A 16,966-nucleotide genomic window follows, 5' to 3' on the forward strand; every position below is an offset into this window, starting at 1 on the left:
ATCAAAACCTATCCAAAGCCTTTTCAACTTTTTGCATAGGATTGCCAAGTGCTACTTTTCATCAAAATGTGATTCCGAAATGGTTTACGAAAGCATAAAAACATACAACAGTGATTTAGGCGCAGGATTCTTAAGTATGGCTTTACAATAGTTAAATTGCATGCAAAGAAGTATCCCTAAATTGAAATTTAGCATTAAATATGCATTTTTTTGGCATGTGCCATGTTTGTTGAAAGTGAAAGCATACATTGCATGAAAACAAATATATTCTTCTTTGCTTTCTCAGCTTGGAAAAATTCTCAGAAGTCCATTTATGAAGTTTGTGGCACATGCAGCCTCCTTCATTATTTTCTTGGGTCTGCTGGTGTTCAACGCTTCAGACAGATTTGAAGGGGTCACAGTATTACCCAACGTGACAGTTACTGATTACCCTAAACAGATTTTTAGGGTTAAGACCACTCAGTTCAGTTGGACAGAGATGCTGATCATGGTATGGGTGCTTGGTATGTATATAGCCTCTCTATTTCAGTGTCAACCTGGTTAGTTTCTGTGGCATTCTTTGATAAAACTGCTTTCTCAGGTGGGATTGGACGGTTAACTGGGTAGGCAGAGACCCCAGGTATCCCTTCTGGGGGAGGGTGCAGCCAGCCGAACTACCAGGTGTCGCCCAGGAATTCAGGGGGCTGCGCGCGACCATGCAAATGTCACCCCCCATTTTATGTGGGGAGCGGTCATTCTGTCATAGCTATTGTATGCTGCCCCACTATAGTGGACCCTCTGGATGCGAATTAAATTCGTTCCAGGCGTCCGTGCGTACCCTGATAAATCCGTATCCAGAGGCGCTGCTTCTGCGCACGCACGTGGCATGATAGAGTGCTTCTGTGCATGCGCGAGTGGCTGCTTTCACAATCCGAAGTTTGCGTTACTCAAGAGTAACGTAACCCAGGGGTCTACTGTAGTAGATTTCTAGGCAGAGATCTCACACGCAGAACTAATTAAAACTAAGCATCATTTTTCCAGACTTTTCATGGTGGTGACACATTTTTTAGACTGCAGCATTTTGTGACACAGTAATTCAGTTTTACTAGCAAACTGGAGGTTGAACAAACACCTTTCCAACCCTGGGAGAAGTGTGGAGAGCATTTGCATGACACACCTACACACTGCAGCTGACACGCTAAGGTGTCGGCGTGACACACAGTTTGGAAAGCTCTGGTTTATAGAGTGCTAGTTGTAAGATTTATCTTTTTTTGAAACAAAGAGCTGGTGTAAGGTTTTGTTGCAAAAACCGCATCAGACTTCTTCCCAGTGACCTTAGATGTTCAATGCAAATTACAGCATATGTGTTGAATACCCAAGGGATCTGGGAAGAAGTCTTTCTTGTTCCAGTAAATAAATAAATCTCACTGCAACTTAAAGAGATGAGAGAAGCAACATGATAGGCAGATAGATCAGCTAGTCCATGGGTAGGCAAACTAAGGCCCAGGGGCCGGATCATTCTGGCCCAATTGCCTTCTAAATCTGGCCCGCTGACAGTCCGGGAATCAGTGTGTTTTTACATGAGTAGAATGTGTGCTTTTATTTAAAACACATCTCTGGGTTATTTGTGGGGCATAGGAATTCGTTCATTTCCCCCAAAAAATATATATTCCGGCCCCCCACAAGGTCTGAGGGACAGTGGACCGGCCCCCTGCTAAAAAAGTTTGCTGACCCCTGAGCTAGCCAAATCTATAATGGCTGTGTTTCTTAATTTAGACTGAAATGAAAATCCCAGAGTTTAGTTAAATAAACTCTGGAGATTGCACAGCATTTCCCCATAGCCTGGGAGTGTCAATAGCCTTGATCACTGATCCCGAGAGCCTTAAAATAACTCTGGCATTTTTATTTTGCTCTCTCGGAGACCTTATTGTAGAGGACTAAAAATAATTTAAAAGATGTGGGCTGTAACCAAGTCAAATTCAGATTATAACTGTTAAAATAAACCAGTGTTAGACAAATCTGTTGATTTCAATGAGTCTGTTGTGGGCTGCTCCAGTAGTCTTATTCTGCATATGTCTTATTCGAATACTACCCTGTATCTGTTTGCCTTTCAATTTCATTAACATCCTCTTCAAATTCATATAAAATGAACATCCTATCTAAAATTGTGGAGGTCTGTTCCCTTAGCACAGGCTTCCTCAACCTCGGCCCTCCAGATGTTTTGAGACTACAATTCCCATCATCCCTGACCACTGGTCCTGCTAGCTAGGGATCATGGGAGTTGTAGGCCCAAAAAATCTGGAGGGCCGAGGTTGAGGAAACCTGCCTTAGCACAATAGAATGCCAGAAAATTTCAGAGCACCTGAATCTTCCATCAGGCATATGAGTGTGCATACACACCCACACCCACACACCCCACCCCACATATACTTTATCTTTCCTTTTCTCCCTGTCACCTTAAGGTGACCCGGCTGCTCCCAGGTTAGATGAATGAATGGAATAAATCCATCAATGCTGAGCAGCAGTTTCTCTTCTGCAGGTGAGAATAGTGAAGTGTTATTTTTACCGGTAGTGCTCAGGAGGGAGGCTGGAATACTGCTGCCAAGCAGCTGCTGAAGATTACCTACCTCACTTTCCTGCAGGACTAACCTAAGTCTGGCAATCAAGATAAGAGCTCAGATAATCTGAGTGTGAATTTGGGTTAGATATGCAGATTTATATGTCTTGCTTGTATTCCACTTCGTGCTAACATTTCACAAGGTCTGTTACACCAGTAATATTGCAGAATGGGCCTATGACCCTATACATAAATCTGGTGTGACAGGTGAGATCCTTGCAGTTTTCTGCATGGAAGTGGCTTTCAAGTATGACATGCCTTGTGTAAAGCAGCTAAGAAAGACCTAAACCATTTTTACTTTTACAATTCTATGTATGTCTGTTCAGAAGTCAGTCTCGCAGAGTTCAGCAGCTTGCTTCCAAGTAAGTGTGTAGCGGTCTGCAGTCTTCACTGTGTTTTTTTATCGCTGTTCTGGTTTTTAGGCATGATGTGGTCCGAGTGCAAGGAGCTTTGGACAGAAGGACCCCGGGAATATATTTTGCAGCTGTGGAACGTTCTGGATTTTGGGATGTTGTCTATTTTCATTGCCGCTTTCACAGCAAGGCTACTGGCATTTCTACAGGCTACAAAAGCACAGCAGTATGTGGACAACTTCATTCAAGAGCCTGACCTCTCTGAAGTCACACTTCCACCAAACATAGAATATTTTACTTACGGCAAGTCAAAAAAATGTTTTCGTGTCTCTAGTATATTAAAATGTCTAGCATCCTTTTAAAGAAATAGCATAGGGTTATCACAGGAGTTGCTCACTCAGTGGGGCAGAGCTGCAACAAGATCATCCTGGCAGCGGCATTGCTATTACTTACTGGGGAGGACAGGGTAGATTGGCTCTACTGGCGCAGCCCCACAGCCCCTACGTTGTCCCTCTCGATAAGTACCGTATTTTTCCATCTATAGGACGCTCCCATGTATAAGACCCCCCTCTATTTTGGAGGACTTAATTTTAAGAAAATGAGGGGAGATGGCCCAAAGTTGTTGAGCCTCTCCCCCTAAGCAGCTGAGGGTAGGAAACACTCCCTAGATCATTTCCAGTGTGCAGCAGCATTGGGGGAATTTGCGCTCCCGGCAGCCATCTGGCGGGTGGGAGCACAACCTCCCCCGATGCCGCCACACATGGGAAACGATCCAGGGAGTGCCCCCGCACATAGTGGCTGGGTGGCACATGGCTGGCAGCACGCAGCTTCCGCCCTCTCATGCAGCTGTGGGCAGGAAACACACCCCAGATCGCTCACTGTGGCATCAGGGGAAGCCACGCTCCCACGGATGGCTGGCAGTGCCCTGTGTCCCCCCCCCAATGCCACTATCTGTGTATTGGACGACCCCAGTTTTTTTTTTTATGAAGAATTTATTAACATTTTCATAATACAACACATACCCAGACCCACACCTACAAATACAAAACAAATACAAATACACATAATGCCAGGATTCTTCTTCTTGTTTGTATACCTTACAAAAAAAATTCTATTTCTGAATCTTGACGTTTGACTTCCCCCGCCTTTTCACCTCGGTTTTAAATCCATATTTTACTTTCTTAACAACTTTTCTCTATAAATTTTTTTAACTTCAATTAAAAATAACACAATTCTCTTAATCATCCTATTATAACATAAATCTTAGCAGAATATTCTTATAAAAACTAAACTTATTTCTTCTGTCCTTTATCATGCTGCTTTTAACTTAAAATCCAATATCTCCTTGCTTATTCAAAATAAACTTATAATTAACAAACTTAACTCTCCGATTTCAGATACCATAACAGACCATTTGGGTTTTACATTTAATAATTCATCCCACACCCCCTCTGTCCATTGTCTTTCTCTGTCTTTCACCAGAACCAGTCCTCCAGTTGTCTTCTCTTCCCAAATGTCCACAGATCCAGGCAGCATTCACAACAGACCTTGCATCGAGCTTCAGGGTACACATCACATCCTTCCTGGGCTCCTCCGCTTCTTTGTACCATACTTCTACTTCTTGTAGATATCTTAATTCCATGTCCCTTGCCCCCGAGTTCCCACCTCGGGGTCTGGATATTATAAATTTTTCCGTTCCAGGGCTGCCACCCCCAGAAAACGGTTCCTTTTCCCGGAGTCGCCCAGCCATTTCAGACCATCCTTCAAGCACCCCTTCCAGCTCTTTGCCAATGTTTGCTTCCATTGTGTAAAACTTTTGAAAAGCCTCCTCTGTGGGAAATAGATTCTTTTTATTTATAATCCCACTCAAGACTTGCAATTTCCGATTAAGCAGTTCCAGCCTCAAGACAGTGAGCATTTCTTCATCCTTTAGACCAGAGTTCAAAACAAGTTCAAATACAAAGTCCAGCATTTTGGAAGGGAGGGTGAGTGTCAAATTTCAGTTCCTGTCTCTTCCTTCCTTTGTTTCAATTGTTTCCCACGTCAGTCCAAATTTTCCATCGCCATTTTTTCTGAAGCCAGAGTGTAAAGACCAAAACTTTAAATGGAGATATTTTCTCCCCACTTAATCCCCAAAGGGAAAGCTCAGCAGTCTCAGTTTTCAAATTCCGAGCACTTTGTATCCATTATTGTAGCAGCAGTCACTTAAACTGGTTACTTTCTTTCTCTCCCAAAGGGAGGGAGGCAGGCTCCCTTTCCTCTTCCCCCCGGATCGTTCCAAAAATAGAAAAGTCAGTCAAATACTCACAACCACCGGGTTCTTTCAGATCGTTAAAGACAGGTAGAACTTAGACGCTCATCACAGGATTTGTCGCCGCATTTACATCCCGGTTGGGGCATGTCCCCTATAGCCCGGCTCCGTCGTCCCTTCACCCCCACTCCCCCTTTACAGGGGGAGCGAGGGAAGGGTTCGGAGCCACAACGGGCACAGCCGGGGAGCCCAGGGTGCGGGACGCTCTTCCCGCACCCCACCGGAGCCCCGCTTTGCGGTAGCGGGGCTCCAAACCCCCGGGATGGACTGGGCGCTTCGCAGCCGAAGCAGCCCACGACCACCCGCAATGGCGTCGCCGCTGGAAGTCGACCCCAGTTTTTTGACGTGATTTTTGAGTAAAAAAACCTCATCCAATACACAGAAAAGTACGGTAATAGCAATGCCGCTGCCAGGATGCTCTTGTTGCAGCTCTGCCCCACTGGGTGAGTTGCACCTGTAAACTCATATAACCACCCAAGCATAGGCTACTTGGGATGCAGGTGGTGCTGTGGTCTAAACCACTGAGCCTCTTGGGCTTGCTGAGTGGAAGGTCTGCAATTCGAATCCCCGCGATGGAGTGAGCTCCTGTTGCTGTATCCCAGCTCCTGCCAACCTAGCAGTCCGAAAACACACCGGTGAAGGTAGATAAATAGGTACCGCTGCAGCAGGAAGGTAAACGATGTTTCTGTGCGCTCATGACTGTTTAGTCATGCTGGCCACATGATCCGGAAAACTTCTGTGGTCAAAGCCCGGCTCCCTCGGCCTGAAAGCAAGATGAGCGCCACAACCCCATAATTGCCTTTGACTGGACTTAATGGTTAAGGGTCCTTTACCTTACCTTTACCTTTACTTTTTTGAGCCCAGTACAAACTTATAAAACAAGCCTCCTCCTAAAAATGCTACTCCTTGCATATGACCTTACGAATCATGAAATAAAAGTTTTGATTTTTCTTCTGCAATTACATTTAATACATTTTATTTCATTCTGTAATTACATTTAATACATTGATTTCCCCCATTGGATCTCTTCTATCTTGCCCTCAAACAACTATCTCCTCCTCCCCCCTATTTTTGTTTTAACAAAACATCCAGCTTGAAGAAGAGTCTTACCAAACTTGGTGTCTGTTTTACAACTTTTTAATAAAAAAATCCAAATAAAGGTATTATTCTGTTGAAGTTTTAATGTGGCTACAAACATTTGATAAGTAGATCAAGTCACTTTAAGGCTTTCTGGCCTTTTTCATCGCAAAGTCATGAATTATTTCCTCCAAATCAACTTCTCTTACAAGGTCATGATGAATTCAAATTACTCAAAAATATCTATTCAGCACTATAAATATGTATCTTTATCAAGACATATGAATATAGAACAGCCAGATATTTTGTTTTTTTAACACGCAATAAAAAATATGTAAAGCAACAGTTCCTCATTTATGACTCTTTCTTTCAGCTCGAGATAAATGGCTTCCATCTGATCCGCAGATCATATCAGAAGGTCTTTATGCAATAGCTGTTGTGCTTAGCTTCTCTCGAATAGCTTATATCCTGCCTGCAAATGAGAGTTTTGGCCCATTGCAGATTTCACTTGGAAGGACCGTAAAAGACATTTTCAAGTTTATGGTCCTTTTTATTATGGTATTCCTTGCCTTTATGATTGGGATGTTCATATTGTACTCCTATTACCTTGGCGCCAAAGTAAACGCAGCATTTACGACGTAAGTAATGCTTATGAAAAAAGGACAAAAGTTTTGCATGCTCTTGGTGGTGGAGGCTGCTGGAAGTTTACACTGCAAGTTAGTTTACACATGCATGTCCATCACAATAACTTGTCACTCAGTTCATTTGGATGGATTCAGCTGATTCTCGCTTCTCCTCTGTCCCCTCCTACACACCCCAAGAGTAAATGTTACTGAATGAATTTGAGTTGCAGTTAATATATAAGTATAACCAGGTGGATTATGTAGTTAGACTTACAGGGCATATGATATTGAAGATTTGTATGAATGCACAGCAGATTGAGAATGGTATACCATACAGTCACTCATATAATAATTGGACCTTTCCTGCAAAAAAAGAGTCAAATCTACATCATTCATGGACTAATGCATTTATAGTTGGGGCATGTAATATTGTGCATGCGTGTCCACTGTGCATGCTATAATACGCAGTGACATATAATAATCATGCATTTTTCATAAAAGCAAGCAATTGTTATAAGAATTGCTGTGTTGAAATAGCTGTGCATGCACACACATGTACATTTGGTGCTTTTATATATAAAAAGTGCAAGTCTGTTATGACAAGTTGAGATATCCCTCTGCACTATTTTTCATTTAATTTTTTGCACAGTTTGCAGGCAGTTCTAGAGATGATGCCATTTACTTTATTAAACAAGTATCTAATCAAAATTGTAAGGCAGCATCCTGGTGCACAAAGATATAAAAAATGGCAATACACCACCACTTTCCCCTGTCAAACTTAATTCTGTTAATACAGCTCACCAGCCGCAAACATAATTGGCAATATGCAAAAAAAGCCACAGGGGAACCAAGTTATCTGAAAACATTTTATGTTGCGAGCATCTTGTTTTGATTAAATGTCTGCACTAGGATCTTTGAATCATCTACTTTTAAACAAAATAATTTACAAGTATTTATATTTGAATTCATTAACGTACCATTTTTCCCCCATACAGAGTTGAAGAAAGCTTTAAGACCTTATTTTGGTCAATTTTTGGCTTATCGGAGGTCACATCAGTTGTCCTCAAATATGACCACAAATTCATTGAGAATATTGGCTATGTGTTGTATGGAATATACAATGTAACAATGGTTGTGGTTTTACTCAACATGCTGATTGCCATGATCAACAGCTCCTATCAAGAAATTGAGGTGGGTACTTTTCTGTTTTATTTTGCCCACCCACCCTGCAAAGATTTGTTCTGTATATACTGTTTCTCAGCTTACCATAATTGCTTAGACCAGGCATAAGCAAACTTCGGCCCTCCAGATGTTTTGAACTACAGTTCCTATCATCCTTGACCACTGCTAACTAAGGATCATGGGAGTTGTAGGCCAAAACATCTGGAGGGCCAAAGGATACCTATGCCTGGCTTAGACCCTAAGGTATGTTAACTTAAGAAAGTTCATGGAAGGAAAGGTTTCCTATTTCCTCTTCCTCCCTTCAGCTACTGTCATCCCCCACCTATAAAGTGTTGTAAAAATAAGGATAAAACTATCAATGGCTACTAGGCATGATAGTCAGAAACTCTATGCTTATGAATACATACATACATACATACTCAGTGGTCTAAGCCACTGAGCCTCTTGGGCTTCAAATTCAAATCAAACTTTATTCACGTAGCCAACAGGCCATTGCGACTAAAAAATACAGATAAAACAGATAAAAATACTGGAGAAAGACCAGTCAGGTACACAAATATATAAAAATACTGATAAATCATATGAAACCCCCAGGCTAAAAGGCCGTTCAAAGGTGGCCTCGTTCGAGTTATCTGTCAAATTGTGGCCCTTAGTCTCATTGCCCTCTCAATAAATCTGGCGACCTTCTCTGTTGTCTGGATGTTCTGGTCCGCTAACAAATAAAACATTGCGGCCGCTGATGAGCGACCTGGGATGGAAAGTAGGAGGGGAGTAATGATCTCGCTCCTCAGGTCTTTGTACAGGGGGCAGGTCAGAAGAACATGTGACACTGTCTCCAAGTTTCCGTCTCCACATGGGCAGAGTCGTTTCTCCCTGGGGAGTTTCTGATATCGGCCTTCGAGCACGGCAGAGGGTAATACGTCCAATCTTGCCAACGTAAAAGCACGTCTATACTTTGGGATATTTAAATTATGCAGATAAGATGCCGGGGCATCGAAGTGCGAGGGGGGCAGGTGGGCAAACCATGCACAAAATTTCTTTGTTTTGGCCAAGTTGTTTTGCTGCTCGATATCCATCAGGCGCTGATCAATTAAGCTTTTTGCTTTAGAGGGGCCCAACATTAACAAATGCTGAGCATGTAGACCGCATGATAGAAGTTTGAGTCTCACCATTTTGAACCATGCGCTTTCGTGGGCATCCCGTATCACCTGGGGCAAGAGTCCTGTTGGATTTTGGTTTAAGCGGAGCCAATAATTAAGAGTTCTTTTCCAGATCTGTGTTTCCACAGATGGGAGACCAGCTTCAAGGCGTAATGCTGCAGTTGGTACACATGATGGAACGGCAAAGATTTGTCTTAAAAAGTTAGATTGAACCGTTTCAAGAAGATTGCATTGGGTCCCCGTCCAGATTTGGGCCCCATATGTTAGCTGCGCTAGAGGTTTTGCCTTGAAAACTTCTATGGCTGCTGGAATGTACTTGCCTCCCTTGGTATAGAAAAAGCGGGACAATGTCTTGGCGCTTTGGGTTGCTTTCTCTCTGGCATATTTATACTGTGCGACCCACGACCCCGTAGACTGGAAGACGATGCCCAGGTATTTAAAGGCTTTGACTTGTTCAATTGGTTGATTGTCCATTCTCCAGCTGTGTATTTTGTGTTTTCTCGCGAAAACCACAACCTTGGTTTTCTGGTGGTTCACCACCAACTGCTCTCTCTTGCAGTATGCTGAAAAATATATTATCAACCTTTTAAGACCTATTTTTGTTCGTGATAGTAAAACCGCATCATCTGCGTATAGTAGCGTTGTGATTGGTTTTGCGGCTAAATTGGGGGCATGATATTCCGGAGCTGCTAGGCATTTGATCACATCGTTAATGTATAGGTTAAATAAGGCTGGGGCCTCTTGGGCTTGCTTATCAGAAGGTTGGTGGTTTGAATCCCTGCAACGGAGTGAGCTCCCATTGCTCTGTCCCAGCTTCTGCCAACCTAGCAGTTCGAAAGCACATAAAAGTACAAGTAGATAAATAGGTACCGCTGTGGTGGGAAGGTAAATGGCATTTCCATGCGCTCTGGTTTCCGTCACGGTGTTCCATTGTGCCAGAAGCAGTTTAGCCATGCTGGCCACATGACCTGGAAAGCTGTCTGTGGACAAACGCCGGCTCCCTCGGCCAGAAGGCAAGATGAGCGCCGCAACCTCATAGTCGCTTTTGACTGGACGTAACCATCCAGGGCTTCTTTACCTTTTTTTACCTGGTTATGAATACCAGTTGTTGGATACTTCAATGGGGGAGAGTTGCCTTGTGTTTGGGTCTTGCTTGCAGGCTTCCCGTAGGCATCAAATTGGTCACTGTGAGAACAAGATGCTGGACTAGACAGGCCAGTGTCATGATGCATGATTCTGATTGGCTGCTCTTGTGACTGCAGGCCCTTCATATAAAAATTAATAGTGAGATAACTTCACACTCCATTTCTGTACATATTTATTTTCAGCGTTTAGATACTGCCCCATCACACAAAAAAATCCTTTGGGAGGTTTACAAGTGAAAATTAAAAACATAAAATATAATTATACATCATCTCTGTGTTAATAAGAACATAGGAGAAGGCCTGATGGGTGAGATCAGAGGTTAGATTTTCAAATTCTCTGTAAGCATAACATGTTTTTCAAAATTGAATAAATACAAATGTGCCTGATTTGCATAATTATTATGACCTGAGTCCTGGGAAATAGGAGATTTACTGTAGCAACATAGACCCCCCCACCTCACATAATTAATTTTGTGATTCTGATAAATAATTATGTCACATTCTATCAACACAGTCATCTTTGCTGTGTCAACAGGACCCTGTGGTTCTGCTGATTACATTAATATGAAAACAAATACTAAAGGGTCTTTAAAACCTGATTTGTTGTAACATAAGCTTTTGTAGGTAGATCACTTGTTAAGAGCCAGGAAACGTCAATTTCAGTTTGAAGATATATCCATGTATACTACGTTGGATCAAATCATGCATTTCTGTGAAAAGAGCAGAGAGTCTTGCTAACAAAAAGGGGTGTAAGACAATTTTTGCCAGTTCCCCTCCTCCCCTATTTAAAAATGTTAATATCTGGTGAGAGTTGGTGAAAATGCATTCTGGGAGTGTGTTATGACTAAACTGCATTTCCAAATATTAATTATTCAGTGTGTAACCTAAGCATCTTTTTCTGCTTACCAAATTTAAAGCTTGGTTCTAATCCTAGGTGCATATTAGAAATACGTGGTGTTTATCCTAAAACAGCCAAGGCTGTACTTAACATCTGCAGGGTGTCAGATTTTCAAAGAGGGCTAATGTGCGTTACTTAATCAATTACTGATAGCCATTTTTTTTATTCCAGAAAGCGCCTTATTTTTTTTATTCCAGAAAGCGCCTGCAAAACACATCATTAAAAAATTTAATTGTATCATCCTGGATGTTTATGTTCTAAACACAGTGCAGCTGAAATAGATAATAGTATATTTTACATGCAAATAAGATGTACGGTAGGCATGCTTGGCAAATAACTCCACTAATCTTGGCTCTCAAGAGAAACTTCCAGATCTGTAGTGTTATTTTTTAGTAGTCTGAATAATTAAGAATGCTATGTGTCCTGGGAAATTCGAAGAAAGTTCAGTATGTTTTCAGAGTAATTGACTGCTTTCTTTTTAATTTTCTTGATTAGATTTTTATCCCACTCTTCTTCTAAAGGACTTATTGCCCCATGCATGTTTCTCCTCCTCTGCATTTTATCCTCACAACTCCGTGAAGCAGGTTAGGCTGAGAGAGAGTGATTGGCTCATGATGATCCAGTGAGCTTCGTGGCTTAATGGGGATTTGAACCCCAGTCCTCACTGTCCTTGTCCAACGCTCTTATTGATACAACACTGACTCTTCATGTGTTGCAAACAATGGTGTTTTACCGTGTTGAACCTCCTCAGACCATTTATTCAGTTTAGCTGTGGGGAACAAGTCCAAATAACTCTGCATTAATACGTTTATTTTTATTACTTAGAATTATAGCTCTCTGTATTGCATTAGCCAGCTCTTGAATGACTGTGGGTTTCTATTCAGAGCAATAGAGTTTCAGACTGAAAGAATCTCCCCAAGAAATTTGTATTCTGGCATGGGGCTTGTGTTGTTGTTGTTTAAAAAAAATCCTACTAGGCATGGCTAAATTTGTGGAAGTACGTAAGTCACTCTTTGGATATCAGCCATACTCTTGTTTTGTCCCAAGAGTACTGAAAAAAAGAAGACGAGATTCAAGGACTTGGGAGTAATAGAATATAGGGGGGGGGGGGGACAGGTTGCAATCCTCAGTATACTTATTAGGAAGTAAGTCTCATTTTATTCAGTGCATCTGGGTAAAGATGTTTATGATGAGACTGAGAGAATTGTGAAAAGGTGAACTTTTGACAAAACAAAAGTGAATATTCAATGCCAGCAGTAGCAGCACATAACCAGGAGGCTCCATACTTCAGAAGATTGCCCTCCAACTTGTGGAGGGTGTTCAGAACAAGGATGCTGTGTATGTGGAGCTACAGTGCTAGTTCCTGTGGAACTTCCTCCCACCCCGGAACGTTTACTGAACATTACCAGAGAACACCTGAAGTGTGAGCACCACTGGAATGCCTAAACCCTGCCACTTCCTTGCAGGATACTTCATATAAGTCACTGAAGAACAAGTATGGCTTGAGGAACTTTGGTAAAGAAAGGGGAGGACTCTGTAATCCTGAAGATCAGAGTGTGGTGTTATCACACTTGTGCTTCTCAGTAAACCTTGTTTTACCCAGAAGACAGAGGAGGGAGTGTAGTCCTTTGTTCTTCCTTCTTCCTTCTAGTTATTCACTGCTGTTTGTGTTTCTTCTCTTCTCATCTTTTTAATAATTGAAATTGCTTGCTTGTTATTCATGTTTTTATCCAGTAAGGCACTTTGTGTGTCCCTGCACAGAAAAGTGGGCTAAAAATAATGTGCAGCCGAGTAAGACTATTCAAAAATAAATAAATGGACATTTCTTTGTTTCCAATGTAGGATGACAGTGATGTGGAGTGGAAATTTGCTCGCTCTAAGCTCTGGTTATCATACTTTGATGATGGGAAAACCCTGCCGCCTCCATTCAGTCTTGTCCCAAGCCCCAAGTCTTTTGTTTATTTCTTTATAAGGATCATTAAGTTATTCAAGTGCAGGCGGAAAAGACTGCAGAAGGATATGGAACTGGGAATAGGCAACTCAAAATCCAGGGTAAGTGCAAATCAGACTCACACTGTTTCATGGAACATTATTTTTTAAGCTTTTGCTATTTCTTGAACTCTAAGTAACGGTTTGCACTGATGAAGTATGCATTGGTGATCACATTCTAGGGTCTTTTCCATGGATGTTGGTCTACAGCTCCCATCATCCCTGATAATTAGCCATGCTGACTGGGGCTGATGGGCATTGGAGTATAGTAACATCCAGAGGGCCACATAGTAGGGGAAGAACCAAAATATGGAATAACGAAAATAACCAAAGTATGTCTGCATCCAGTCTCACATAGAGACATAAATGCCCCATGTGAGGGAGATGGCTGGTGAGAGCTATATCATGGAAAACTGACTGTACCCCACCAGAAAACAGATGTATATGGGGCACTGCAAACAAATAAGGCCTTTCCCCCTTTCCCCTTTTCAGCAAGCCCCCTTTGTCATGCAATCCCTGTGGCATTATTGGGTGAGTTAGCAGAATTAGACCTTGCCATTGCGAGTGTGTTATGTGTGTGGGGCTATTGGAAACATCCCCTCTCATTCATTTCCAACATACCTTTTCTTTCCAGGGTTAATTTCTGGCAAAACCAGATTTCCAGTCTCTGGAATAGTTTATAGGGATGCATGTGTATCAGAGTTGGGCAGTGGAATTCTGCAGGGTGGCACCCCTGCTAGAGCACTGTCCCTGCTGCCACATGACCCCAGTATGCGAGGCTTTGGCAGAGGGGCAGTGGCAGAAACTTCCGGTTTTGCCTCAGGCTGTGAAATGGGCTGGCCTGGCCCGGTGTGTGTGTGTGTGTGTGTGTGCGCACACACACACACACACACACACACAGACATCTATATCACTTTAAATGATTAAGTAGCTGAAGCATGGGAGAGATTAACAGTGAAAATAACAAGCTCCTTATCCCGGTTTCAGTTTTGTCAGTATTCCTTGTACTGTTGTTTATTTTAATACACTGTTAATCTTAAATTAGAATGTTATATTATTTTACCTCTCAAATCTTCTTTAGCCTGGCCACAAGCTCAGTGCTTGGGGAGCTGCTAGCCAGTTCAAGCTGGTCTTTAAGTGTGTGGAATGTTGAATTTGTCTTCCATACTTGATTCCAGTTCACAGAATAGGTAAAATACATATTCTTATTTGAGCACATTCTTGAAGTTGATAATAAATACATGCACAAGTAGTTTGTGGAATCAGAGCTGAGCTTGTTTCCTTCAGAATGTTTTTGCTGAAAAATATACATTTCTGTAATCAGTAGTAATAAAGCAATGGCAGATTACAGTTGCAAATTCCATGGAAAATATTCTGATTTTAGATTTATTCTTTCCTAGCTCAATCTCTTTTCTCAATCCAACTCGAGGGTTTTTGAATCACACAGCTTTAATAGCATTCTCAATCAGCCAACACGCTATCAGGTGAGTGGTTAGTTGGGCAGTACATGCAGCCATGATTATCTAAATAAACCACAAGTTCCCATGCAGCTCTGAAGTTGGACTGCCAATTCACAAATAAATATTTTGTAACAGATCTGTTAATCGCTTAGCACAGAGCTTGCAGGAAGGAATAATTTTCCCGCTTGCTGTTATTTTCACTGCTCTGATGCCAAACCCCCAAATGACTTATTAAAACTTGGGTGAGTTTCGAGGTTGTGTGGCAGAAACTGCTGGGAGGAAATGCTGAGAAATGTGTCAGCAAATTTATTGCTGATAAGGTGCACACCGCTGGACTGTAGCCCACAGTGCTTTCACTCAGGAATGTTCAGTTAATTAATTGATTGGTTCATTTTAATCAATTGACCTAATTCACAAGTAAGTGCATTTTGTATATTGGCATTATGAAAAACCTTTATAACCATCAAAATTTCAGATACTAAAAGCAAAACCGATTCTCCAAGTGTGTGGCCAACACATCAACCACCCATATACAAGAGGGAAGTATTAGGAGGCTCGGGAGAACATAATCATTTGGAGCATTGTAACAGCTTTTTGGGGGGGGGGACCCTAAGGGTAGCAGGGAAACATTTATTTTTTTAACTTAGTGAGAACAGGTAATGCTCAGAGGCTGCCAAACCCTGATTGACTATTGGTGGTGGTGGACCCTGGAAAATCAGGGGGTGAGGAATAGAGTGGTGTTTTCTGGAAAAGGGGCATGCTATCTGACTGGAATTCTAAACAGAACCACTATGGATGCTGCAACATTGTGTTGCAAGCCCCATTTGTATTATTAAATGGAGGGTGGAACAATTTCAGTTGTAAAACCTTAGATTCGGCTGATCAAAAGCTGGCACAGAAGGCTGAAAATGTAAGGCATAGGATGTGCTTTTGACTGCCTTTCTCAAAGTCCAGGCCTGTGGGTTCAAAGAAAAACGATTTATAGCGCTGAAAGAACAGATTCATCAACATCATTTTTTTAAAGCACCAGTTGTGTTGAATGCTAAGCTTACAGAACACTGTTCTAACAAAAGGTCAGAATGCAAGATAGACCATATTGAAAGGATCCAGGGGAGTGATGGAACATGAATAATTTAAATACCAATCTGCATAAACAAACAAGCATATTATTCAGATACAGTGATATGAAAGATTTTTCCCATGCCCTTCTCTCTCTCCTTCTCCCTTGCTCTCTCCTGTTAACATAAGTCTGACCTTGAGCCATAGAATACATGGGATTTTTATTTTCTGAATTGGAAATGCAGACCAGCTCTTCAGCAACTGCTATGATTGCATACAAGGGAGGGGAGTATGAATACTGGCCCAGCTTGACAATTCCTGACAGCAGTCCTGGAAAAAGAAATATAATTTCTTCCCACTCACAGAAATTGCATGTGATGTGAGCACATTTTTGTTTGCTTGTTTTTTGTCCAATGGACAAAAGGGTTACAAATGAAGCCAGAAACAGGTGGAAACACCACCACCATGAAGATCTCTGTACTGACCTAGATGTATTGTCCCCTATACTGGGACTTATTTATTATTTAATTGATTGAGGAGGCAACTTCCCAGGCTCCTGACTCTGTATTGTACATGCCAGTGAGAGCAGATAACTCTGTGGAGCTGCCATAATGTTGCCTCTGCTGAAGCTTTTGTCAGTTGTCCCTTTGCCATCATTACGAGTAAGACCTGAAAGAAAAACGTGGCAGTTTATCTTCATCCCATAACATAACATGAATGCTCTACTTCTAGCTTCCAGTGTCCCAACCATGTAGGCAGGAATGCCTTCCTCCAAAATTCAGTTCTGCAAGCTGTAAGGGACTTGAGTGGTTCATTCTGCCCATTCATTTTCCCTTTCAGTGTTTTATAAGTAAGAATCAGTGTTCTATGGCTCAAGCTCAGCATTTGTTGGGCTGTTTGGGGGAGATTAAACTCCTTTTGGGGTGTATGCACGTACTTTTTTTGGAACTTCTTTTGGCATTTACGATTTCTTAATGCAGTGGTTTTCAACCAGTGTGCCGTGGCACCTTGGGGTGCCTTGAATGATGGTCAGGGGTGCTGCGGGAAACACTTGCCTCTGTCCCTCTTTTCTTCCCTCTCTCCTCTGATACCCTCTTGTGTCTCTGCCTCCCA

At 42.0% G+C, this 16,966-nt stretch overlaps 1 protein-coding gene across 1 annotated transcript in view; it reads left to right on the forward strand.

The window, feature by feature from the left end:
• TRPC3 (transient receptor potential cation channel subfamily C member 3) overlaps nucleotides 1-16,966 on the forward strand; it is a 59,230-nt gene that overhangs the window by 35,182 nt on the left and 7,082 nt on the right. Inside the window, exons 5-10 of the mRNA XM_033160161.1 lie at nucleotides 287-503; nucleotides 3,019-3,252; nucleotides 6,711-6,975; nucleotides 7,956-8,151; nucleotides 13,188-13,397; nucleotides 14,735-14,818. Coding sequence (XP_033016052.1) covers nucleotides 287-503; nucleotides 3,019-3,252; nucleotides 6,711-6,975; nucleotides 7,956-8,151; nucleotides 13,188-13,397; nucleotides 14,735-14,818 — 1,206 coding nt within the window. The remainder of the gene's footprint in view (nucleotides 1-286; nucleotides 504-3,018; nucleotides 3,253-6,710; nucleotides 6,976-7,955; nucleotides 8,152-13,187; nucleotides 13,398-14,734; nucleotides 14,819-16,966) is intronic.

Source organism: Lacerta agilis, chromosome 9, assembly GCF_009819535.1.
Source record: "Lacerta agilis isolate rLacAgi1 chromosome 9, rLacAgi1.pri, whole genome shotgun sequence".
NCBI classification, from domain to species: Eukaryota; Metazoa; Chordata; class Lepidosauria; order Squamata; family Lacertidae; genus Lacerta; species Lacerta agilis.